The sequence below is a fragment of the Polyodon spathula genome, chromosome 23, assembly GCF_017654505.1.
Source record: "Polyodon spathula isolate WHYD16114869_AA chromosome 23, ASM1765450v1, whole genome shotgun sequence".
Lineage (NCBI taxonomy): Eukaryota > Metazoa > Chordata > Actinopteri > Acipenseriformes > Polyodontidae > Polyodon > Polyodon spathula.
In genome coordinates, this window is record NC_054556.1 from 27,328,459 (window position 1) to 27,355,586 (window position 27,128).

Consider the following 27,128-nt stretch of genomic DNA (forward strand, 5'->3'; position numbering starts at 1 on the left):
GAGAGCGTCCTGCAACGCCAGTACTGCTACTCAGATCAGACCTGCTAACAGATCAGAGAAACTCTGTTCTCATTTCATTACACTGAGTCTCTCTGAAGAGAGAGCGTCCTGCAACGCCAGTACTGCTACTCAGATTAGACCTGCTAACAGATCAGAGAAACTCTGTTCTCATTTCATTACACTGAGTCTCTCTGAAGAGAGAGCGTCCTGCAACACCAGTACTGCTACTCAGATTAGACCTGCTAACAGATCAGAGAAACTCTGTTCTCATTTCATTACACTGAGTCTCTCTGAAGAGAGAGCGTCCTGCAACACCAGTACTGCTACTCAGATTAGACCTGCTAACAGATCAGAGAAACTCTGTTCTCATTTCATTACACTGAGTCTCTCTGAAGAGAGAGCGTCCTGCAACACCAGTACTGCTACTCAGATCAGACCTGCTAACAGATCAGAGAAACTCTGTTCTCATTTCATTACACTGAGTCTCTCTGAAGAGAGAGCGTCCTGCAACGCCAGTACTGCTACTCAGATCAGACCTGCTAACAGATCAGAGAAACTCTGTTCTCATTTCATTACACTGAGTCTCTCTGAAGAGAGAGCGTCCTGCAACGCCAGTACTGCTACTCAGATGAGACCTGCTAACAGATCAGAGAAATACTGTTCTCATTTCATTACACTGAGTCTCTCTGAAGAGAGAGCGTCCTGCAACGCCAATACTGCTACTCAGATCAGACCTGCTAACAGACCAGAGAAACTGTTGAAATGCAAGGCTCATTGGATTACAGGATTCTTTCATTCAAATATCAATATTTATTGTGAAATAAACACTGGCTTTTCATTAGTGATCCGTGACAAGCTGCTGCTGCAGAAAACAAAACACATGCAGTGTTAAACTCTTCCCGTCTGTACACTAGCATGCAGCGGCGTGCGACCCCAGCGGAGAGGAACCAGTTCAACACGTGGAGGCTCTTCCAAAGCTTTCCATTGAGAAAACCAGGATGCAACTGCTGCCGCGTGCTGCAGGCTCCTTCACTGCGCTTCCACCAGGAAACTGGGGCACGGTGCAGCTTCCTTCAGTGTGTCCCATTCACTAATCATTCAATTCAAAATGAAACAACGGGCTTCTCCATCAATTCATTTATTATAATTGCAATTCAAACCCTGCTGTCGCTATACATTTCAATCCTGTGGCACGACTACAAGTGGAGTTACAGGCTGGTTTTGAAAGAAAGACGCTGAATTGGAAAGCAAGCCCCTCATCAAAACGACACGTTTCCCTCAGTCTGGGTCTCACAGTGCAGAGCTTTCATGCACACACTCCACCTCGCGCTACAGCAAACTGCAACCTCTAGCTGCACTCAAAAAACAAGGCTTCTCTGATGAAAGCAGAATATTTAGCTCTGCATCTCGTTCAGGTTTCCCTTTGTCTGACTTGCAGACACGCAGAGGGCAAACCTGGGAGGGCAGGAGGAGAATTTACTTCTACTTTTCATGCAAGCAGCCCTGAAAGTAGCACAAGGAAGTCCTGAAGGCACGTGTCTATCTTTGTACAGAGCATGCTGGGTTCATCTTCACTGTTTAACCAGACAACTCCAGCTTTGTTGCGTATACAAAGCCAGTTCACAACTGACTCCTCTGAAACACACAGAAGCAACGGACTGTGACTCATGACAGGTCAAACATTCCCATTGAGAACACAGAGGCCTTGATCCTTCAGGACTATATGGAGCCACAGGGGAGAAGCAATCAGCAACTTGGTATCATATCACTGTGTCGCTGAGCTCTGATCATTTAACAGGGAGGGCCTGTACGAGCCTCTACTTTCCACATCAGCTTACAAAGAGAACAATCTTCCTGTGTACAAAAAAAAAAAACTGAACTGAACTGGGGTGCTGCATCAGCCCACTCAGGCAGGCAGCTGCACTGTAAAAAAAAAAAAAAAACTTGATAGGAAGCTGCTTTAAATAGATTCTAAAATTAACTTGTGTCTGATTGAGGGAAAAAAAAGTGCATTTGAGATGGTGAGCCGTGAAGCAAAATGAGTTCCAGATACACTAAAATAGAATTGAAGAGAGAGAGAGAGAGAACGAGGGGGGGGGGGATCTGGTCACTTGCTCCCGGCTGTTACAGAGGCAGTCACAAGGCACAGCCCTGCGTATCTGGACAGCAGTGAAGCTGGGTTGAGACCCCCTAACCCCTCACTCAGTGAATGTGAAAGACTATCATCACGGGCTGCATTCTGGAGGAGTGAGCCCCGGTCACTCGGGGAGATATTACTGTACTTGTCATGGACAAGGACTCATTGGAAATGAGACACCCAACTGAATCAATTCCATTAGGGAAAGTGATCACCGTCACATCTCCATTACAAGCTGTAGAGACACCAATGAAACCAGAAAATACTAGAGTATAATCTGTCCGTTTCTAACAGAGTCTAACTAGCACACGCTGTACAGTAGCAAGGCTTTGTCCTGTTTCCAAACCCCCAGCTTAGCAAAACAGCTCTCTTTCAATGCTTTTGTGACAGTTACAGTTTGCTGTTATTGTGTTTCATCGATACACCCTTTTAATTTCTTGCTAGGAGTACTGCAGGAATAACACACAGCTGAATAATTAGAACAAATACATGTGACTATACTTCTCAGTCCAGTCACAGTGAAACCGAGCCACCACCTTTACAATGTCATCTTGATTATCCAGTCTCATTTCTAAGGCGTTTCTCACAGAAACAAACAACACATCAGAGACACTGCTGTGCGCACGCAAGGAAGCCAACACACAACAGAAAGTCTCATTGTGAAACAGAGCCTCGCTGCTCGTCCTGAGACTGCCTTGTCAGGAAAATAATTAAAAAAAGAAACCCCAGCCAACAGCAGATCACAACTGACTGCGTGAGCCATTTACCAACTTGACTACGATTGACGGCAGTTCTGTAAAGTAACGATGCTTGCAACACTGAAATAAATAAGCAGAGGGATGCACTTTGACAGCATGAAGAGAGTGGTCTGCAAGTTGGGCAGAGGCTGTAGGCACCCCTTCTGAACAGCAGCACATATTCACCTCCCTCCCACACCCCTGCAAGATGAATCTATTGCGAGTGCTCTGTTCTATACGTTAGGCGATGTTTCCTCTCTCTCTCTCTCCCTCCTTGGATGCCCATGAATAGCACAGTCGGGACTGTCCCACAGCCCCCCTGCAGTGAGGGGGCGTGGCTCCCCCCCCCCCTCCCACTCCACTCAATCAGGTTCTTGTTTGGGTTTCTGAGTTCAAGAGGCTTTGGCAGTACAAACTCTGTCACACTCATTTATTCACTTGTAATGCACAAACCAGAAACACATGGGACTGTGTCTCAGCTGCACGGAACACCACCATTTTTACCAGAATAATAATAAAAAAAAAAAAATTAAAAAAAAACAGGCAGGTCTGCAAATCAAAGACCTGAGGCTGCGATACGGCTCTGTGTGCGTGTGTGTCCGTCTTTGAGTCTTTCTCTCTCTCTCTATGCCATCACAAATATGACTGACGATCTCGATAATATACCAATCTCTACTTTGAAAAATACTATTAAAAATCAATACTTTGAACCCATTTTGAGCAGTTTGAATATGGTACGCTGTGCGCCCTGCAGTTAGAACATTGACTAAGAATTCTCATAGGACGCACTTACCTCTCGTGCCAGTGGCCAAGTCGGCTACTTTCTGAAAGGCATCAAGGAAAGAGCCAGTGACTGCAATTGTCGTCCTGTGACAGAGAAAAAAAAAAACACACAGCAGAGGTAAGCATGCTTTAAAACACACATCGATTAACAGCTACAGACAAACCACACAATCCACTGTAACGCAAACAAACACTACGGCTTTGGCTTTCGTTCTTGTAACATCACGTCTATGAAATTGAGCAGCTGAAATATTCATCAAAAGTTCATTACTTCTACATGTATGTATCGCACCAATTTATTTTTCAACAGTTCCGATTGTTTTGGTATATATTTCTTTTTTACCCTGGGTCATAAATCAACTGAAAAAATTAACCTAATTTTACAGTAAATTACCACCGAGGGAAAAATCCTTCAGCACCAGGAGTTTGCTCTCAAATCTTCCAAATTCAAGGTCTCTCCTGCAGCATTGCCCGATGCCCTGATTAAACAGCTAGCATGGGAACACAACTCCCGCATCTGCGTTGTAGGGGGGAGCTTTCATTTGGGCACACATACATACCAGATGTACTGCAGAGTTTTCCACACTGGCACAACTCTTTGGGAACAGGAGTTCAGTTTTATCCCCCAGCTGATTTAGGACCCAGGGTATAGAAACACAAATATCAAAACAATCACACTGAAAAAAATATACTGACGCAACACAGAGAATGAAGCGACAGCTTCAACGAACACCTCACAGCTTTCCTGATTCTTCTCAGATATCTTTTAGAATCAAATCTACGGTCGACCTGCCTGCAGGCATCCAGCTGACATCCTGCTCATAAAGCAAGCCAGCGCTGGAGCTGTTCAAAGACACACAGCTTCACACATTTACCATCGCAGGTAAATCAGCAGCACAGGTGTACCTGAGGCTGAATTTACAAGATCGCCATTCCCTTTTATTAGATGAAGTCTTGTAGATAAACACATTTCGGGTGTTTTGGTACTTCAGTGCTGCTCCCTCCATATTTGGCAATAGCTACACCCCTTGGCTGGAAGTCAGAGACTGTGCATCGTTAATCTAGGCAGTGAGATCACCTTTTCATTAATGTAGAACCTGCCTTTGGGGCTCGTAGCGCACACACACACACAACACACACATGTAGAGAACCTGTTTCCTACCCAAGGGCTGAGGTGTAAACGGTGTTTTCCTGTGAACAGTTCCAGGGGAGGCTTATTTACATTGTAATAAGATGCAGTAAATCTGTGAGAACACAAAAGTACCAGGCTGGACAATTAGAAATACACTTGTTATAATCCGCTACAATCTAACTCATTCTGGCAAAGGGAAGTAAGATCGCTCCCGGGAGGATATTGTTTGGCGTTTGTCCTGAGGAAGCTGGGATCAGCTCAGCACTTTCCCAAAATATCTTAAAAAAAAAAAAAAAAGAAAAAAAACAAACTATTTCCAACTTCAGTGTGTTTACATTTCAGCTGCAGAGGGAGAGTGTGCTAAATTCACTCCAGCTAAACATTTACTTTGATGCTTAGCAAGTCAAGGTGTCTGCTGAGCAACCAGTTACCTCTCTTGTACCTGTGCCCTCCAGTACAAGTAAGGACAGCTGCTGGAGCAAGGCACAGTGGAAATGCTTTAACACCATCAAACACTGCAGCACCACGATGGATCACCAGCCTTATACCGAGGGTGTGATTCACGTGTCACTTTGTATTAGAAGCAAACGACAAGTCCCAAAGAAACAGACCGAGAGGGTGCTTTACCTTAACTGAGACTGTAGCTTGGCTCCTTTCGACACAAAATCCTCCCATGCAGGGTAACTGGACTGAAAACACAAAGAAAGCAAAAAGAACATTAGAAAACATTAGCGTTTAACTGGGTCCAACTGCTTTAGGGGTTTTTAATGCTTGTGTGTTTCAATGCAACCAAATTCAGCCCACAACAGAAATGGAGTGCCCTGCCTCTCCCACACCAAGTAAAATGGTTTTGACAGAGAGCTGGCACTAACAGATGAGAGATGTTCACATGGTTTTTCAATTGAATTGAAAGTGACCGCTTCTAACCTTGCTGACAGGGGTCAGAATGTGTAACTGCACAGCAATGTCTGCTACACCAGACAGTTCGGAGGAACCAGTACCTACATGACCAGAACATGGAAGCAAAGATAGCAATACTTCTACATAAACCAGCAACATCTCCCAGGGGTGAGTTACACAAAACTGGAGTGCATCAACAAAACGAGTCCATGTGGCTCTGCCCCGGGAGTCAGAGGTCCAGTGACAGCCTGGTCAGTAGGGCAGGTTCACAATGACGTCGTTCAAGCCAGCCGAGGGTAACCCAAGCTGACGTTGCTTTTGAATGAACACTCCCTTGGGTGTAGTCAAACCAGCGCTCTGAAAAAAGAAAAGTTTAGCAGCTGCTGGGCGCAAAACAAACCCCAGTCCAGCTTGGGGCAGGTCCAGTTGCAGGGCTTCTGAAAACTCAGAGATTTGTTTTGGACGCAGCATTCTTAAACTTACCTGCGATGTCCTGCACCATCCCAAGTGCTACAATACACTACTGTGCTGCAGCAGGGATGCATTTACACGCAACACTCGAGCTTCGAATCTGAGCACAACTGAAGAAACCGCATCTTTCGTTTCCACGGTAACCTGGGACATCAAAATGTTTTGTGGGTTTTTTTTTTTTTTTTTAAGCTAAATTTCCATTTGTTCTACAGCTAGCGTGCTGACACGGTGATTCACTTTAGATAGGAGGACTCGGCTCTTATATTTAACTGTGTACGGTAAGTCAAATAAACCAATAGCATTTTAGCACATGAGCAACAGTCGCAGGACCTAATGTGAAGCAAAGTATCCACTGCATCACAGCACTCTAAACACTCCCTTCAGTAAGTGCGTGTTTGATTATCTTTAAGGGACAGAAGTTGCTAAATAAAGCTTTGACGGTTGGCTGATGAAAAATACAGCACAGCTCTTCCTACTTGCAACATTCCTTCATTGCTCATCTGACTACGTCACCGATGTGCCTCCACTCCTTTATACAAGCACAGCCCCAGGTCTGTCCTGCTTTTACACACACGCATCTGGATCCTAATCCTTCCTCTTATCTGTGCCTGCAAATTGACGTACAAGAGCGTAAGAAAATCCCAATGAATCTAGTGAAACACTCCACATGCCAACAGCTGCAGTCAAAACAATAACCACAAGCTGACCTGTGCTGAGCAGTGAGGAGGAGGCTCAGCCAATGGGACTCGCTGTGCAAACTAACCTTGAGCGAATGACAGGAGATCCGCCTTGGCTAGCAACGCTGACCAAGCTGGAAACTTACTGTGGAACCAGACCTCACTGGAAACGAGGCAGTCCACCAAGCAGAGTTCAATAAAGCAGACAGATCAGTCAGAAATCAGGAACTGAAAAAAAATCAGGCACAGGTGAGCATAAAACAACAAGAGCCACAGTGACGAGGGTCTGGTTAGGAAATCCTCCAGTGAGCGAGGGCTGGCACACAGGAGCTCAGTTCAGTGTCACACTGATCACAATGGAATATTTCATAAGAAAAAGAGTTATCATCTGAACACTGACATCACCCTGGAGAGGGGGGGGGGGGCACACACACAGCACCCCGGGACTGCGAAATGGATAACTCCGACCTAAAGATGAATCGACACGACAACAAATACAGTGCGCCAGTAATGCTTGAGAGCAGGAATAAGAATGCCGAGGGATTGTCTCACCCTGTGCTCTACAGGGCATCCTTACAGTAGTTCACAGGGCTGTTGGGTTGGCTTTCCGGCTTGTATACAACGCCAGATTACTGCAGCTGTCCTGTTACTCACTATTGCACAGCTCCAAGCTTTACTGCAGGGCTGCTCCATCTCAATGGAACACTTGTTACCAGTCCTCCTATCAGCAGGCATGCCCTCGATTTTGTGCTGCTCAAGCTCCAGCGCATTACAGGCTCACCACCAGCATGTAACCAGCATTCCACTGTCACACAATGTTCCACAGCAGCTCCGCTGTAGCCAGGGCAACGACCCATAAACACTGAATCATACTTTCACAACCAACTGGTTTGTGGGGTTTTTCTTTTTTTTTTTTTTTTTTTTTTTTTGGTAGTTTAGTGAAACAAAAACAAAACAGTGTGTAAGTGCTCCTCTCCCAGCAGCAAGAGGACAAGCCCCTGAGAGCGCGATTCAGCCACATGACAATGAAAATGTAGAAGCGCCCTGCCACACAGCTCTGTTCACAGCACAGTGTTTAAGGCAGTCGCTGATCAACAGATCAATGCATTTGTGTCAGATGGTGGGAGCGTGGAGATGCTTTACTGAATATATTACGCTGTATTGAGAATGCCCCTTCCTTTATGTTATATATCCAAGTTACTGGAACATAAAACAGCAAAAGAAATCAGACACAAGGCGTGATTGTTGTAAAGTTTGGGAAGTTTTGTGGTGTGTGTGTGATGCTTCCCTCTGAAAAACAAATCCATGTTTCGCTAACTAGTACCTGAAAAGGGTTGTCTCTCTAACAGATATGCACACCTGTGCGACTCAAGACTCCTGGTGCAATGGCAGCTCAAGACACACCTAGGAACCAAACAAAAAATCACATGGCAGGCAGCCAGCATAACAACTCTGTAAACAAAGCAATCAACACAGCAAGGGCTCCACACCACTTCTGTCAAGTCAATCAAAATGATGAAGCCACGGAAGACTTTCATATCGTCATGCTTTTAAAATCTGGCAGCCCTTTAAGAAATTCTCACGGCCTGCAGGTAACAAGCTAGAGTCCAAGCATTTACCAGGAGCTGAAACAAGACCGTCACATGTGGAACAGCAAGCACACCCTTACAGTGCGGACAAGACCATCACATGTGGAACAGCAAGCACACCCTTACAGTGCGGACAAGACCATCACATGTGGAACAGCAAGCACACCCTTACAGTGTGGACAAGACCATCACATGTGGAACAGCAAGCATACCCTTACAGTGTGGATATCAGTCTGGGCACTCCTGCCCTCTCATATTCAGCCACCTCTGACTGGACTGGAGAGGAACCCAATGAAGCCCTTCTACCAAGCAGTAACATCTGCAGCTGCTTCTAAAACCATACCAGCCATCATACCCATTCTGAAGCACTGGGGTGCATTAGCACAGCTCTGAAAGAGGTACTGTGCAGGCATCAACATGCCCAGAGTGCAGTTCTGCAACCACTGGAGTCAAGCTTAACGCTGAGCTGATAATTTAACAACTACACTTAAACAGCGCGCACAGAAGCTGGTGGCGGGGGCTGTGCTCTATACTGCTGTACAGCATGTTGCAGAATACAGATAAAAGAGTAACCAAACAAAAGCGCGCCAGCCCTGCTGAAGAGTCAGAGCACAGAGGCCACACCTAGGAGTGCTGCTGGTATTAAGTCACTTCCGGCTCACCTGGGCATTGAACCGTCACAACCTATTTAAGCGCGTGTGCAATGAAATATACCGTGCAAACAAGCCCAGCGCGAGAGATATACCGTGCAAACAAGCCCAGCGCGAGAGATATACCGTGCAAACAAGCCCAGCGCGAGAAATATACCGTGCAAACAAGCCCAGCGCGAGAGATATACCGTGCAAACAAGCCCAGCGCGAGAGATATACCGTGCAAACAAGCCCAGCGCGAGAGATATACCGTGCAAACAAGCCCAGCGCGAGAGATATACCGTGCAAACAAGCCCAGCGCGAGAAATATTCCGTGCAAACAAGCCCAGCGCGAGAAATATACCGTGCAAACAAGCCCAGCGCGAGAAATATACCGTGCAAACAAGCCCAGCGCGAGAGATATACCGTGCAAACAAGCCCAGCGCGAGAAATATACCGTGCAAACAAGCCCAGCGCGAGAAATATTCCGTGCAAACAAGCCCAGCGCGAGAAATATTCCGTGCCAAGCCCAGCGCGAGAAATATACCGTGCAAACAAGCCCAGCGCGAGAAATATACCGTGCAAACGACCCCCCCCCCCTTTCCAGACTTTGCTCCCTCCCTCCCAAAATGGCAACTTCAAAAATGCCCCAGCTGATCTTCCAATCGTTCATGAGGGAACATGTTGCTGGGGTTATACTGAGCTGTCTATGTGAGGGATATTGTAGATAACCTAAACTTGTAACACCTGTTACAATTCGCCCCAACACAACAATACAGACCAGAAGAATGACAACGCACGCTACATGGCAGCAAAATGCTGCATGCTCCGTGTTGAGTTTCTACAGCGTTTCTCCGTTTCTCGTTCGCAAAGAGAAAAAGTTTGCAAATACATTAATAATAATTTTGCAAAAGTATATATATATATATATATATATATATATATATATATATATATATTATTAAAAGATATCTCTTATTATATATATTCAGTCTTCGATTTGATATAAAGAACATTGAATATATTAATATATTAGTACATATAACACTATGTCATTAATTAATAACAGAGTCTTCGATTTGATGCACTGAAACACCGGGGTTGTAATTTAGAACACGTTTGTAGTCATTTGTTGAACTAGGATTGGAAACTAAACACTGAACTCTTAAAATGTGTCGGCTCTGTATTTGTAGGTCTGAACTGGACACTGTCGGAGGCGCAGATCACGCACAAGCAACAGGACACTGAAGAGACAGGTCTGCGCTTACAAAACGAACAGGCTTACCTTCATATCAAGCATGATAGTCTGAAACAGCCCTCCCAGTGCGCTGCACTCCTTCTCAATGCCAACATCCATCTTATCCGAGAAGCACAATACAAAATGTCAAAAAACACACACTGAATTTGCGAATTCCTCCGAACAAAAAAATAAAATAAAATAAAAAAAATCTAAATTCACGGCGGATGAAACAAAATCAAAACTTCAAAGAAAACACTGTTTTGTTTACAAAAAAACAAACAACAGTTCCTAACCCGTCTTTTTTAAAATTTGATTTCCGTCTCAAATCCCAAACACTGGAACCGGGTTTGTTACAGCAGTCTTCATCACAAACACCTGGTCTTTTTCCTTGTCCCCATGCTTAGTGTAAAGACACGCCGTTTGCCCTTGTTCCTGCGCTCCTCAGCGCGAATCGCTTGTGCTGGTGATGTGTAGCGTTGTATGTAGCGCTCGACAGTCACACAGTGCGTGTTGCGTGTGCATCTCCTGCGGATGCGATGCGATGCGATGCCTCCGTGTGCTCCGATTTCTCTCCGCTTGGGAAACCCATTCCCTCCCCGAGAGTCGATTCCGTCCGAGGGCGGAGCTCCAACGATCCTTTTCGGGATTCTCCGGTCACTTCCGTCCATGGCGAATGGACTCCCTGACGCGTCCTCGGCATTGTTCGGGTCTCTAGGCGTCTGTGTGCAGGCTGATGTAATGCAAATCCGTGCGCTGGGAACGTTGTTTAAATTCCTAACTTCTTCCTAAATTGAGGAGTGTGTGTCGGGGTTTCTTTTCTGATAACCAAATGCACCATTACACTTTAATAATGCAGTCAGCAAAACGAATAAACAGATTTTTTTTTTTACAAGGCATTTACAAAAACATTTTTTTAAATTTATTTTAACCACTGTACATAATTACTATTAAATAATAATAATAATAATAATAATAATAATAATAATAATAATAATAATCGTAAATGTTGCAATATATAGCTCTATTTTCTGTAATTCTGTTTTTTGGTGCAGTCCCTTGTTGTCACAATAGTGTCACCGCTATGCCTTGTTACACTGTCACCGGGACAGTTGTATTAAAAGGAGTAGCCAGCATGAAGCCAGTATGACGTGTGTTCTCTTCCCAGCTGCCTCTCTGCAGTTCTAGTAGAGAAGGGTTGTGTTGCGCAGGGTTTCTGTTTTCTCCTGTGTTTGTGTGTTTGTTTGTGTTGGGTTGTGTGCATGTAAACTGTGTAAAGAACAGGGTTGGTAGTTTTGCTTGCAGAGTCACATGACTTTCTTCCATGCTGTATGGACTCAGATTTGGACAGCAGTCTCAATACTGGACGGGCAATTTGTTTATAATAGAACAGAGTTTTGCATCACTTTTGTTGTTGTTTCTTTCCACAGTGATGAGTGCTATACATGTGTGTGGACCCCAGCCTCACTCTGCAGCAGATGAATGATATGCAGGGATTCTCAACACACATGTGTTTCCTATCAGGCACAGCCATGGTCAATTCCATCTGTGCTGTACGCTGCACATGTTCTTTCAACCTGCAGGAGGGCCAGTCTGGTGCTCGCTGGTGCCATCATATAAATCTCTCAAAGATATAAAACACTGCAGGTCAGGTATAATACACTGTATTAATCCCCAGCAGTGCAGCTGCAGGTCCTCTCCTAGGAGATAAGGGAGGACAGCTACCCGGTACTTTCAGAAACAGAACTGCCCACTCTCGCGTGATCTTAAAAAGGATTTCAAGTACTCCTTGTTGTAATGTCAGGTTCATTCAGTATTTCATATGCAGTACAGGACTCTAAGGTACTTTTTTATGCTAAGCATGTCAGCCAGTCTGTTGCATGAGGAACAAGTCCCGCAGCAACACAGCGCTAGAGTTTTCCAGAGCTCTTCTTGCAGTGGATGCAGTGTTTGACTATTCAAAGCCTCTATTCTGGTCAGAGGCGTATTTATCAGATTAGAAGCTTCATTCCTTCCTGTCAAAGCCACTTCCCTCTTGGAGTGGATGACAATTCCGTAAAAAATAAACATGAAACGAACATTTGTCAACCCAAAGACAAAGGTATGTGACTGTTAGAACGCATTGTTAGCTATACAAGAGCTGGCTGATCTGTGCGCTCTGTATAGAAGCAGACCTGTAAGGTGAGTTTGCTTTCATGCTTGTGGCTGCTGTTGAAGTGTTGCCAGGTCCACTGAGGACTCATCTCCCCAGTGACCCCACGCGTCCGGACATTACTCTTCAACTGCCCAGCAGGCGTCGCTAAAGAACTACCATCACATTTACAACCAGGTATTCAATAATAATACGAACACCTTCTAGTTCATGGAACAGTTCTATATGCATGCATCTCTTGGTGCTTGAAACAGATTACAGATTACTCCAGCAACTACACAAAATAATTTACAAAAGACAGACTAAACTGAAGGCACATGCTCGACAAGTCGTACTAAAGCCTGGGCACAGGTCTGCTGGATTCTGGCTGCCAAGCGCTGGTTTGTTTGATGTCCGGTGGAAAACAAATCGATCAGCAGCAATTCAATGGATATTAGTAGCCACCCCCCCCCCCCCCCCCCCCCCCCCCCCCCCCCCCCCCCGATCTCAAGCTGCCGTTGTCTCTCCATTTCGATTCGGGGCATGTCTGGAAAGATTTGCACTCTCTGGCACAGCTCGTCACTTCATCAGCTATGCCACTCTCAGCCTTGGCTTCTGACAGCAGGAAGAGGAGGCAGTAGCTGCTCCAGGAACCCAGCAGACCGGAGCTGCCAACAAACTCCTGAGATTCACTTCACTGATCTTTAGAGCCACAGTTATCTCTTAAGACAAGAGACTTTTTTTTTTTTATTTAAAAAAAATAAAAAAAGAAATAAAGAAATATTTCAACAAAACAATCCTTGATTCGTATGCAGTTACAATATATGAAAGAGCTGGGATTGTGTACAGAAATGTAATTCTGTTGATTAAACTAAGCAAGAGGTCAACCAAAACCAGAACACCCTTGCCCTGTCCTTGACGGGCTGCATTAACACTGTCCAGAGGCAGCCAGGTGTGCAAGGGCAGGACAGCAGAACATACCCAACAAAGCCTTCTCAAACATGGCACTGAAACAGGCTCCAAGACAGGACAGGCTCCGGGTATGGCAGTAAAGATGAGAGGTGCAGCACGTTGCCAGGGAGACCGGGGCAGTTTTTTTTTTTTTTTTTTTTTTGATCTAACACATTGAGGTTTTCAAACATGAGCCTGCATACCGACACATTGTTTTGATCTCCACAGGCGTATTCCTTTTTATCTTTGCTACAGTTACAGCAGACGACTGAATACAAGGTGTTCACTGCCACCTAGTGGTGCCTCAGCAGAATACATGAAAACCTTCCAAAGTGCTGCAGGTTCACAAGCCTGGGCTCCCCATGCACATTTGATTTTGTATTAAAGTACTTTCCAAAGGACCGATTGTGCGAGTAATTGAGCCCTGCCGCCAGTGGAATCGGGTTTGAATCACTGAGGGGCGAGTCTGTATTACAGGGGTGATAACACAAGGCATTCCCACTTGTGTTTCTCCTCTCGTTAACAACTCGTCCTGGCGCAAATGGGGGGGGGGGGGTGGGGGTTATTTGGCACCCCTTGGTGGTCCAGCATTGTAACTGCAATAGAGAGGAATTATACATACCGTATTTCTAATTGAGAAAGTAGGATTACCTCAAGCAGACCGATTAATGTCAGTTGCAAAAACATAGTTAGGAAGAAATATCAAGAACGCAAATGAAATTCACAAATATGTATACGTTTAATATAAAATATATATATATATACATATATATACACACACACACACACACACATATATATATAAAAAAAAAACCACAACACCCTTGATGAGAATCGAAGTGCATATAAAACAATGGTTGAGAAAGCACTGAAGGTACAGGCACACAGCAGATTAGACTGGATTTCTGTTTTTCAGCTCCTCTCCTGGGGCAGGCAAGGCGCTCCTCTATAACCCAGGGCACAGCTGCTACAGAAAATGCACCCTTGGCTTCAGTTTTACAATCTGCTCATTTGGCACGTCACCATACAAAGCCAAAGTCGGCATGCTTCTTCCACATTTATTTATTTATTTTAATTAATATAAAAATATGTCTTTATTACAAACAGAGAACAAATCTCTGATTTTGTCTCCTCAAGCCAAAATACAAGATGTTTTGTTCCACTTTATTGCAGGCATTACCAAAAACAGACTGCAATTGGCACAGATTTAGACAACAAACTTGTTGCACCAGAAATTAAGGCTCTGTTTCTTCACTGTTTGCAAGTTTTGAGAAAAACTAACAACAGCGTTGTGTAAAAGATTACAAAAACACATCAGCGGGAGCAGAAACCGGTTGAGCTGGCAGTGTTCTTTACTTCAGTATGAACATGTTCTCCGACATGGACTACAGCCCGAGCAAAACTACCTTAAAGAGTAACACAGAAAGAAGGCATCGACGAGAGACATCGGCTTCAAACTGACACACTCATAACCCTGGTGTGGGTTTACCATGAACACATTCTCACATAGCAATTACTCTGCTGATCCCACACTTCAAGGACTTCTCTATCCATAATTCTAGATAAGTCTAATCCATACCAGGCTTGACGGCCAACAAGCTCAGCTGTGCTGGCACCAAAGGAGGTGGACAGGAGATGCAGGAAGCCCAGGACTCTGCCGGATGGACAGGAGATGCAGAGAGCCCAGGACTCTGCTGGTTTTCTTGCTATTCCTTTCTGAGTAACATTTCTGTTTTTAAAGGCTGTTACACACAGAAGACACAGCATCCCCAAACCACAAATCAAGACAAAAGACGGTTTACAAACACAGAAAAACATTCAACTAAACAGTCCCGGTCTCCGATGATTCTTCTCTATATGAAATGGCCATCACTGATGAGGTGCTGGACGAAAGCGACTACCACTTGACTCCAGCAGTCCTCCTCATGCTCTGCATTGCGAGATCAACGAAACAGCAGCGACTCTAAACCCTGAAGCCATTCCCAGCGCCCTTCGAGGAGTCCAGCAGCACACTGCACTGCTCCCCTCGGACTGCTGCATGCCAGCGATCCCAGACTCTTCCAAAGTCCATTCCGTCCTTCCTATGTGTCCAAAGAGCTGCAAGAGCCCGCCTCTCCCGAGCTGTTCTCGGACAGAACCCCCTCCTTGCTGCGGCGCTTTGAGAGTGCGCTGGCGATGCTCAGGGCCCCTCCTTTGAGGAAGCGCACAAAATTATCCCCGACTAGGGGGCCCATGGCGAAGAGGCCAGGCTCCTGCAGAGACTCGTAGGTGAAGGGGTGGACATCCACTGGGTTTCCCCGGCAGGAGATGGGCTGCTGGGGGTCGATGCCCAGGTACCTGCCGCTGTCCTGGAGGAAAGAGAGGTTAGGGTGAGCTCCTATGAGCACGAGCGCTATGGATATCTTCAGCACCAGCCGGCCCCCGGCCCCCTCCAGCACACACTTGTGGTCAGGTTTGAACGCCACGACGCGGTGCTTGGGGTAGCTGACGTAGCCCGGGTAGGACCCCATGAAGCCGCCGCCCACCTCCTGCTGCTGCTGCTGCATCATCTGGTGCACCTTGTGGTACTCGGGGTACAGCACCTTGGGCAGCTGGTTGAAGATGAGGGCGGGGTCGGTGACGGCGCGGCGGAAGGCGTGGTAGACGGGGGTGTTGAGGTGGTGAGCGGTCAGCACACCGTCCGCAGCGGTCAGCCCGGCCCCCACGATCAGAACCGGGTCAGAGTGCTGGTCCACCTGGCCCCTGGCGATGGCAGCTTCAAACTCCCAGAAGCTGTGGCAGATGAAGGGCAGGTCCTCCCCCTCCACCCCCAGCCTGGCGGGCTCGTCGTGTGTGCCAGTGGCCAGCACCACGTTCTCCGCACTCACCGCGAAGGGCAGCTCCAGGCCCCCGCTGCTTCTCTGGTAGCCGCGCACCTCCCAGGCCGTCCCGGGACGCTCTCCGTGCTCCTGGTCCACAGAGCCGCACCCGCCCTCGCTGCGGAGCGCCCTTCGCACTGACGTCACCACGGTGTGGCTCACAAAGTTGCTCTGCAGGCCCGTCTCAGACACAAAGTGCTGGTAGTACGAGGCGATCTCAGCGGGGGTGGCCCGGTCGATCCGCAGGTTTCTGTGCAAAATAAAGAAATGCATTTAAAATAAAGTGAGGGATGGCAATTCAAATCCCCACGTTGCCAGTAGATTTTTATACATTATATATTTATATTCAAATTTTGGTTTCCTGAAGACTCCCAGCTAACAATTCTATATGGTTAAAAGCTTGCCCGACTGCATTAAACTAACTGCAATCAGTTTCCAGATGGACTGAAGACATTGATGCTGCAGCAATACAAAGAACACACAGCAAGCAGGTCATTGAAACACATAATAGCACTAACTTCCATTGCTAAAGATTGTAGAACTATGAAATAACCAGCACACCGTCGTCAGGATGCGCAGATATTAATATTAATCAGAAACACAGCAATGCATTCCTGTGTCGTTTTATCACTGATTTTTACTGACTGACTTATTCATTGAGTATTGCCCTTGATTACTGGGTAATCATGCCGAGCAGCCACCAGGTGGTGCTAGTGCTTTAGTGAGCTGACCTGCGTTTGTCTCTGACCCAGTCTTTGAGCTTCAGGCCTGGCAGCTCCATCCAGTTTGCCAAGCTGACGGTCAGCATTGATCCCTCCATGGCCTGCACAAACAGAACAGTGTGCTTTACTACAAGCAATGAAGAGAAACCACATTCAAAAGAGATTTAATTTCACAGTGCCCATAACGAGATCCTGCCGTGGGGCACAGCGTGCATTTCACAGAGAATGCAAATGCAGCACCACGCCGGGCTCCGTCATGCAAATCAAGGCGCTTTCACACTCGCTGTTTGATACTGCACGCCTGGGAGCATAAACAGAGACACCCCTTGAAGAATGAACAGCAGAGTGTTTTTCACTTCTGAGCTCCCATCAGAGTCCACACTGGGCGATAACAGGGGTGATATCCTGCAGGGCACATACAGGCACAGCTTGGATGAAAGGGTTACCGCTGAAGCAGGAATCTTGCCACTTCTCCTGAAGCACCACCGACATCAAAGCGTCAAGGATTTCTACGAAGTTTGTACCTTTCCCAGAGCCGGAAGCAAAGTGAGGAGACCAACTGCACTAATACTTTCCTCAAACTTGTATCATTCACGCCTAGACAATTTTTACACAAATTGAACTCTTAAATAGTAATGAAAGTTTCAGTATCAGGAACTGACATTAAACAGAGGCACTCCCAAGAACGGTGCCTCCTTCTTAAAACCACTCCCTCAGCCCCACCCAGACTTGAAGACAATCCAAACAAGTCCCTGCCTCAGTGCCTGAGCTGGGAGCAGCAGTCTAGTAAAGACCACGTCGCTGGTGATGGTACATGAGGTATTGCACTAGAGTGTGTTTCAGAGCACTTACATGCCACGCTCCACCAGGCGGCCCCTTCCCCAGCACCAGGTGCGGGACGCTCCGCTCGCGCTCCCGTCGCCACTGCAGCGAGGAGGCGTAGTCCCGCCCGAAATCCCCGTCCGGCAGCAGCAGCGTGTCGAAGAGGACCGCGACCGGGTTCGAGGACCTGCCTTCCAAACCTTCAGAAAGGTATTCGAGATCCTGCAAATGAGAACCATGGCACCGAATGGGTTCGGATAGGAAAATCCATTTTCTTACACCTCATCATTACAAAAACAAAAAGACAGCAATCATAACTACTGAGCACTCAATAGTGTTGAATTTAGAAATACCGCAAGTCAAAAAGTCACAGACTGAATAAAACTATTGAAACATTTGCGCATGACCCCTATATACCTTGTGTTACCAATAACATACCCATCACTGAGCACACAGTCCACAGCACACAGTCCACTGTCCACTGTCCACAGCACACAGCACACAGCACACAGCCTCCTAATACACAAACCAATGCGCCTGTGTTCTATTTAATTTTCATATTCCACAGCTGTGATCCGTGCTGCATGGAGATCTTTTTACCACACAGACTCCAAGTCCCATCGTTACACAAGCAGCCAGCACACCTGTTCCAGCAGGGACACGTCCGGCCTCTCCTCCAGCTTTCTCAGCAAGAGAGGGTTTGGGTGAGTCGCTCCCGGGGCTAAGTAAGGGGTGTATCCTGACAGCAAGTAAGACAGGCAGATCCCAGAGGGGCCATTCCCTAAAACACACACAGAACAAGAAGAACTGTAGCATGGTCCGCAGGGCGAAAAAACCCAGCAGCAGCTCCGCAGGGCAGCCTGGGAGAAGAATGCCTTCCAGACATTGTTAAAGCTGAACCACCGAAACCCTGCACTGATGTAAAGAGCACACAACACACACAAAGACTTCACCATGCTTTCACCTTGCTGTGCTTTCCCTACAGTAACTGTTAATCAGGGCAGTGTTTCTGATGGATTCCTGTAAAGCCCGGGCTCTTCAGTTATAACCATCAGGAAAGGGTGGAGTCTTCTTCACGCATCTCTCCTGGCTTTTGTAAATCGTATTAAAACAATAAATATGGCACTTTGTGAAAACTGACCTATTGTTTCAAAGAGCTGATTCTATTTCTAAACATGTACAGAGGTTGCAAATACACAGAAAAATCTGATTTGCTGTAGAGAAGCTGAAAATGAATTGGAGTGTGGGATCAGAGGTTTGATTTTTACAGTGGGGCAGTTTATTCCTGATAGGAAACACGTGAAGAGATTCCTACAGGTTGTGACAACTAATCACTGCCAAGCTCTCCTGTCACAGCGGCAGGGAAGCTGGGACTCTTACTGTTTCCAAATCACACTGTATATCTTCGTTTTCCAATTGTACAATCCAAACTGCATTTTATTGTCTTTTTAATTCAAATTTTATTAAACTGTTTTTAACTGTTCCATTTTTTGGCTTGTCTAATTTTACAATTAAACTGCTTTTCTTTTGTGTCTTAGTTCCAATTTTACAACATTTTAATTTTAGATCTTTTTAATTAATTTTTTTTACAAACCAGCTTTTTATCTTAATTTTACAAGGTCTCTTTTGATTTGCTTTTCTGTGTGATGCGCTTTGGGATCCCTGTGATGAAAGGCGCTACAGCAATGTGTATTGTACTACATTGCATTGTATTGTATTGTATGGTATCGCATTGCATTGCATTGTATGGTATGGTATTGCATTGTATTGAAGTGCTTTCACTGCTGCTTTGTATTTCTGCACAGCCTGGGGGCAGACATGTAAAGAGAATTCCATTAAAAGCTTCCAGCCTGTCCGAGTTGTTGAATAATCTCCTGTACAAAAGTGCCATGGTGTCTGTGTTCCTTTAAACTGTTAGGGGCTGTTAGAGAAGGCCGTGCTCTTACCGATGATCACCACTGGCACAGTTTCACACAGATCATTGGGGAGGATTCGCTCTTTCCCAAGTGGCATGCCTGCAAATGTGTTCCTGTAACAAAAGAACGGATTGGCTCACTATCAAAGAACCGTGCAACAGTCGAAAGAACCATGCAACAGTCCTGGACTGCAACACGTGCGTAACCAAGCTGCTAGATCTGTTAACATGGTGAAAGAAGGCTCAGTGTTTAGAAGGGCTGCAAGCTTTAGGGTGACAGTATGTTAATCTTCCAGTTACTTAATGTCAAAATATGAGACAAGGAATCACAAACAGCGCAATGCAAGACAAGCCCTTCTATGAAACATGTATGGAGGCGTGCCTGAGCCTCCCCTCCTACTATCTGTAAAGCAGAAGAGTGCAGTACAGTAATCCAGTGACTGGGATCGAAACACCAGGGAGGGGCCGGGGTTCAGAACACCAGGGAGGCCGCGGGGTTCTAAACTGCTGAGTAATCCTTACTGAGCAGAACTCATAAAGGGAAAGCTTCCAGACAAGGTAGGATTAGAACAGCAAAGCCAAATACTTTTCTTTAAAAGCAAAAGCGTAAAATTAAAAAAGGACACGGGACATAATGTCGGCAGCCAAAGCTGGCCCTTCCAATCCTGGTCTTTGTTCCAGTCCTGTTCTAAACTGTTCACTGGAACCAGTTAACCCTCCATCCAGACCCTGAAGTCGTTCATAGTCTCATTTCACCTGTTAAACCTGCAGTGGAACAGGCCTCCACCGCTGTTTACAATCGCTACAGCTTTCTAAGAGCAGGCAACGATAGACAATACCCACTAAAGGGGATCAATCCCCTGTCACTCCCATCTGCCGTGTGCATTGAACACAGGGCTGAAGAACACACAGAAAACAAGCAGTCCTGTCTTCAGTGCAAACGTCTGATTATTAAACCGCCTTCCTGCTCACGTGTAACCGAGACGGATTTACCAGTAAGCAGGAGGATGATGGGAAATGTAGTTCTGAGAGGTCCGTGCAGGTAACTTCATTGTTAAAGGGACCAGGTTTACATCATCCTCATCATAACAGTTAAATGTCTTCTTTATTATGATGACGAGAAACACAATGCAACACCATTTCTAACCATGGTCTCTGCTAGATTTTCTCCAGAGTGTTTAGGAACCAGATTGTCTGGTATGACTCTGCTGTTTAAGGCTACATAGAGAAAGTTAGATAAACACCACTGGGATAGGCGAAGGGAAACGAAAACCTCAATACAGCGAAACACGGCCGTGCTCCCTCCTTCAGCTGTGCAGCCTGGACCGAGTGAAATTCTAATACATTGTATCTGTGACAGGCCTGGCTAAAACATAGTCCTATATAGAACAGTGCTAAGGGCAGTTCCAGAATATCTAACGCAGTACGCTGCACATGCGCCTCTTGAAGACCGCGACCACATTTTTTGTCTTCGTTATCAATTTGTTATTATTATTCAAATGCATTTTTTTTGTTTGTTTTTTGAAGCTCATGGGTCTCCCGGTTGCTAAGAGAGATGCCGACACAAGTACTGCACAAAACGCAACGCGGCGCACAATATGAATATTAAGACATGCAATGCAGGTATCGCTCGCATCCTAACATTAAACACCACATTTGTAGACACAGTACACATTGCGTGTGGAACATGTTTCGTGAAGTAGTGTATGCGGTTATTTTTCAACATTGGTATAAACAGAGCGTTTAACGTACAACAGACGATTTGAGACGTCTCCACATAACGCCCTGTTGTAAACGAACACGAATTCAAATTACGATCTAAAAAGGAACATGGTACGAAGCCAGCGTACTTAATCAGATTCAGTCACGGATGAAGTCCAGACTTGCAGCGGCAGCAACACTAGCGGCGTGTGCGTGTGCGTGTGCGTGTGCGTGTGCGTGTGCGACCCGCCACGGCACTGGCAAAGCGGATTTCAATTACAAAGATTAATTTCCTCGCTACAGATACTGTAACCCACACCGCTACCACGTGCGTTCATCGTTAAAAAAAAAAAACACCCCATCCGTTCAGATTTGGAAACGCTGCACTGTTATAATGTCGCCTCTCCGGGGATTTGGATAGTTGATTTTTTTTTTTTGACAGAGGCTGCTGGATGCAGTGAAATTAAACGTGTTCACTTACCCTTGCACGGCAAACGCTAGTAACTGCGGTGAGATAACTGCTCGAGGTTCAGTCTGCAACGTTTGACACTGGATACCACTTCGATCACGGCAGAGAGAGTGCCGACTCCTACAGGATCACACTCCGCTGTCTTACACTCCGCAGTTGGCCGGGGCGGGGGCGGGGGGGGGGGGGGGGGAGACACTGGCTTCCGTAACTTCAGCAGGCGCAGCCTACTCCGCGTCCTGACCAATCGCAACTCGCTACCTCCACCAGCGCTTTCGCGAAGGGCTACCCGCTGCATGTACGTACGTATATATACGTATATATATATATATATATATATATATATATATATATATATATATATATATATATATATATATATATATATATATATATATATTAAGGTTTCTATAGCCCTCTCGGCCTGTTTTGTTGACCCCTATAATTATTTATTTTAGACGGCTAGTTTAACAGATCCAAATTAGCACTATCCCTGGATAAGGGGGCACAGTGTGGACTGCACTGTGTGATGAGAGTAATGTCATTAAGATAGGAGCAGTCTGTGTGTGTGCCCTTTGTAAATACCCAGCGCGCTGGACTGCGTCAGTATTCAAATTCTAATGACAGACATCCAACCCGCATAACAGCGAAGTGTAATAAAAAGAGAAGGGAAATAATCGAGTACCTGGATATACGGAGAGAGAGAGAGAGAGAGAGAGAGAGAGAGAGAGAGAGAGAGAGAGAGATTGATTGATTGATTGATTGATTACTGGGGAGTTGATTCCAGACCCTCACGATTCTCTGTGTAAAAAATGCCCCTTTGTCTAATCTCCATTTCTGACGCCTGGTCCTTGTTTCTTGTGTCGAGAAAGTCCCTTGGGTGGACACTATCAATACCTTTTAGAATTGTGAATGCTTGAATTAGGTCACCGCCTAGTCTTTATTCAAGACTGAATAGACTCAATTATTTTAGCCTATCTGCGTCTGACATGCAGATTCAAAATGCATACCTTGTAAGGCTGAACAGTGAAAACAGGAATTACAGGTATGTCATTCAAACAGTTCTAGAAACAAGTAGGGATGTGTAACACTATTTTTTCAGAACCCTGCTACTTACTCTTTAAAAGAGTTGTTTTTGGTTGACATTTTCACCCAAGAAAACTTTTTTTTGGGGGCGCTACACCATTTTAGTATTTAATAACACTGCAAAAGCCTGAATCCCAACATCAGCTCACACTCACCTTCTGTTTCACAGTACTATATACACTTGGTATTAGCGGAAAACACCTATCTGCTCCAGATGGATAGTGGGTTTTTATATGGAACCCCATTTCATATAGTCATTAACTTCTACAAACTTTATGTTAGAATCTAAGGTTAAAAAAGTTAAACCCGGAATAATTCTGGTCGCTCTTCTTTGCACTCTTTCTAGAGCAGTAATATCCTTTTTGTAGCAAGGTGACCAGAACTGAACACAATATTCAAGATGAGGTCTTACTAATGCATTGTACAGTTTTAACATTACTTCCCTTGATTTAAATTCAACACTTTTCACAATGTATCCGAGCATCTTGTTGGCCTTTTTTATAGCTTCCCCACATTGTCTAGATGAAGGCATTTCTGAGTCAACAAAAACTCCTAGGTCTTTTTAATAGAGTCCATCTTTAATTTCAGTATCTCCCATATGATATTTATAATGTACATTTTTATTTCCTGCGTGCAGTACCTTACACTTTTCTCTATTAAATGTCATTTGCCATGTGTCTGCCCAGTTCTGAATCTTGTCTAGATCATTTTGAATGACCTTTGCTGCTGCAACAGTGTTTGCCACTCCTCCTATTTTTGTGTCGTCTGCGAATTTAACAAGTTTGCTTACTATACCAGAATCTAAATCATTAATGTAGATTAGGAATAGCAGAGGCCCTAATACTGATCCCTGTGGTACACCACTGATTACCACACTCCATTCTGAGGTTTTTCCTCTAATCAGTACTTTCTGTTTTCTTTCATGTTAACCACTCCCTAATCCATGTACATGCGTTTCCTTGAATTCCTACTGCGTTCAGTTTGTGAATTAATCTTTTATGTGGGACTTTGTCAGAAGCTTTCTGAAAATCTAAATAAACCATGTCATATGCTTTGCAATTATCCGTTATCGATGTTGCATCCTCAAAAAAATCAAGCAAGTTAGTTAGACACGATCTCCCTTTCCTAAAACCATGTTGACTGTCTCCCAGGACCCTGTTACCATATAGGTAATTTTCCATTTTGGATCTTATTATAGTTTCCATAAGTTTGCATATAATGGAAGTCAGGCTTACTGGTCTATAGTTACCTGGTTCAGTTTTGTTTCCCTTTTTGTGGATCGGTATTACGTTTGCAATTTGCCAGTCTGTCGGTACCACCCCTGTGTCAAGAGACTGCTGCATGATCTTGGTTAGCGGTTTGTAAATTACTTCTTTCATTTCTTTGAGTACTATTGGGAGGATCTCATCCGGCCCAGGGGATTTGTTTATTTTAAGAGCTCCTAGTCCCTTTTGCACTTCTGCCTCAGTTATGCTAAAGCTATTTAAAACTGGATAGGAAGTGGATGACATGTGGGGCATGTTGTCCGTATCCTCCTTTGTAAAAACTTGTGAAAAGTAATCATTTAATATATTTGCTATTTTATTTTCTTCATTTATTATTTTGCCATTTGCATCTCTTAGACATTTAACCTCCTCTGAATGGTCTCTTGCTGTTGTAATATTGGATAAACATTTTGGAATTGGTTTTAGCTCCCTTAGCAATGTTCATTTCTATTTCTCTCTTGGCCTTTCTAACTTCCTTTTTGACTTGCGTTTGCAGTTCTGTGTACTCCTTCTGTGTACTTTCTTTTTGGTCCTTTTTTAATGCTCTATAAAGTGCCTTTTTTCGCTGAATATTTTTTTTAATTGATCTATTAAACCATTTTGGCAATTTAGTTTTACATTTAGATTTGTCTACTTTAGGGATGTAATTGTTTTGCGCCTCTAGTACTACATTTTTGAAGAACAGCCATCCTTTTTCTGTGGATGTTTTCTCTATTTTACTCCAATCTACTTCTGTTAGTCTCTGTTTCATACCTTCATAGTTTGCTTTTCTAAAATTGTAAACCTTAGCTTTAGTCTTGGGGTTTTAAAAAGCACTTAAAATGAGACCATGTTGTGGTCTGAGTTTGCCAGTGGTTCTCTGACCTCTGTTTTAGTTATTCTGTCTTCGTTATTTGAAAAGATTAAATCAAGGCATGCCTCCCCTCTAGTCAGTGCTTGAGAGAGAGAGAGAGAGAGAGAGAGAGAGAGAGAGAGAGAGAGAGAGAGAGAGAGAGAGAGAGCATTTAGAGATGAAAATAATCTATCAAAAGAGTAGTTGGGGCTTAAAACCATGAGAACGTTTGTCAAGACATTAATTTAGTAAAATAAACTAAAAACAAATAAATAAATAAATAAATACAAGGCTGTTCAAGACAGAGCTGCCACCACCTCCACCGGCCCTGATCTCTGCAATGACAGAGCTGCCACCACCTCCACCGGCCCTGATCTCTGCAATGACAGAGCTGCCACCTCCACCGGCCCTGATCTCTGCAATGACAGAGCTGCCACCACCTCCACCAGCCCTGATCTCTGCAATGACAGAGCTGCCACCACCTCCACCAGCCCTGATCTCTGCAATGACAGAGCTGCCACCACCTCCACCGGCCCTGATCTCTGCAATGACAGAGCTGCCACCACCTCCACCGGCCCTGATCTCTGCAATGACAGAGCTGCCACCACCTCCACCGGCCCTGATCTCTGTAATGACAGAGCTGCCACCACCTCCACCAGCCCTGATCTCTGCAATGACAGAGCTGCCACCACCTCCACCGGCCCTGATCTCTGCAATGACAGAGCTGCCACCACCTCCACCGGCCCTGATCTCTGCAATGACAGAGCTGCCACCACCTCCACCGGCCCTGATCTCTGCAATGACAGAGCTGCCACCACCTCCACCAGCCCTGATCTCTGCAATGACAGAGCTGCCACCACCTCCACCAGCCCTGATCTCTGCAATGACAGAGCTGCCACCACCTCCACCAGCCCTGATCTCTGCAATGACAGAGCTGCCACCACCTCCACCAGCCCTGATCTCTGCAATGACAGAGCTGCCACCACCTCCACCGGCCCTGATCTCTGCAATGACAGAGCTGCCACCACCTCCACCGGCCCTGATCTCTGCAATGACAGAGCTGCCACCACCTCCACCAGCCCTGATCTCTGCAATGACAGAGCTGCCACCACCTCCACCAGCCCTGATCTCTGCAATGACAGAGCTGCCACCACCTCCACCGGCCCTGATCTCTGCAATGACAGAGCTGCCACCACCTCCACCAGCCCTGATCTCTGCAATGACAGAGCTGCCACCACCTCCACCAGCCCTGATCTCTGCAATGACAGAGCTGCCACCACCTCCACCAGCCCTGATCTCTGCAATGACAGAGCTGCCACCACCTCCACCAGCCCTGATCTCTGCAATGACAGAGCTGCCACCACCTCCACCAGCCCTGATCTCTGCAATGACAGAGCTGCCACCACCTCCACCAGCCCTGATCTCTGCAATGACAGAGCTGCCACCACCTCCACCAGCCCTGATCTCTGCAATGACAGAGCTGCCACCACCTCCACCGGCCCTGATCTCTGCAATGACAGAGCTGCCACCACCTCCACCAGCCCTGATCTCTGCAATGACAGAGCTGCCACCACCTCCACCGGCCCTGATCTCTGCAATGACAGAGCTGCCACCACCTCCACCGGCCCTGATCTCTGCAATGACAGAGCTGCCACCACCTCCACCGGCCCTGATCTCTGCAATGACAGAGCTGCCACCACCTCCACCAGCCCTGATCTCTGCAATGACAGAGCTGCCACCACCTCCACCAGCCCTGATCTCTGCAATGACAGAGCTGCCACCTCCACCAGCCCTGATCTCTGCAATGACAGAGCTGCCACCACCTCCACCGGCCCTGATCTCTGCAATGACAGAGCTGCCACCACCTCCACCGGCCCTGATCTCTGCAATGACAGAGCTGCCACCACCTCCACCGGCCCTGATCTCTGCAATGACAGAGCTGCCACCGGCCCTGATCTCTGCAATGACAGAGCTGCCACCACCTCCACCAGCCCTGATCTCTGCAATGACAGAGCTGCCACCACCTCCACCGGCCCTGATCTCTGCAATGACAGAGCTGCCACCACCTCCACCGGCCCTGATCTCTG

General features: G+C 45.9%; 2 protein-coding genes across 2 annotated transcripts in view; both read right to left on the minus strand.

Annotated features, from left to right (window-relative positions):
* The window catches only part of mtss1 (MTSS I-BAR domain containing 1), a 28,217-nt gene extending 17,703 nt beyond the window's left edge, over window positions 1-10,514 (minus strand). Inside the window, exons 1-3 of the mRNA XM_041224577.1 lie at window positions 10,341-10,514; window positions 5,417-5,478; window positions 3,660-3,741 (exon numbers count right to left, since the gene is read on the minus strand). Of these exons, the coding sequence (XP_041080511.1) occupies window positions 3,660-3,741; window positions 5,417-5,478; window positions 10,341-10,412 (216 nt within the window). The 5' untranslated portion in view covers window positions 10,413-10,514. The remainder of the gene's footprint in view (window positions 1-3,659; window positions 3,742-5,416; window positions 5,479-10,340) is intronic.
* A 3,655-nt stretch (window positions 10,515-14,169) lies between these two features.
* On the minus strand, window positions 14,170-21,989 carry LOC121297694 (oxidative stress-induced growth inhibitor 2-like). Its single transcript, XM_041224140.1, has 6 exons — window positions 21,874-21,989; window positions 19,723-19,805; window positions 18,421-18,557; window positions 17,807-17,998; window positions 16,964-17,055; window positions 14,170-16,482 (listed from the first exon to the last, which is right to left on the minus strand). The coding sequence occupies exons 2-6, from the start codon at window positions 19,787-19,789 to the stop codon at window positions 15,456-15,458; spliced, it is 1,515 nt and encodes a 504-aa protein (XP_041080074.1). The 5' UTR covers window positions 19,790-19,805; window positions 21,874-21,989; the 3' UTR covers window positions 14,170-15,455.
* Window positions 21,990-27,128: the final 5,139 nt, after the last annotated feature.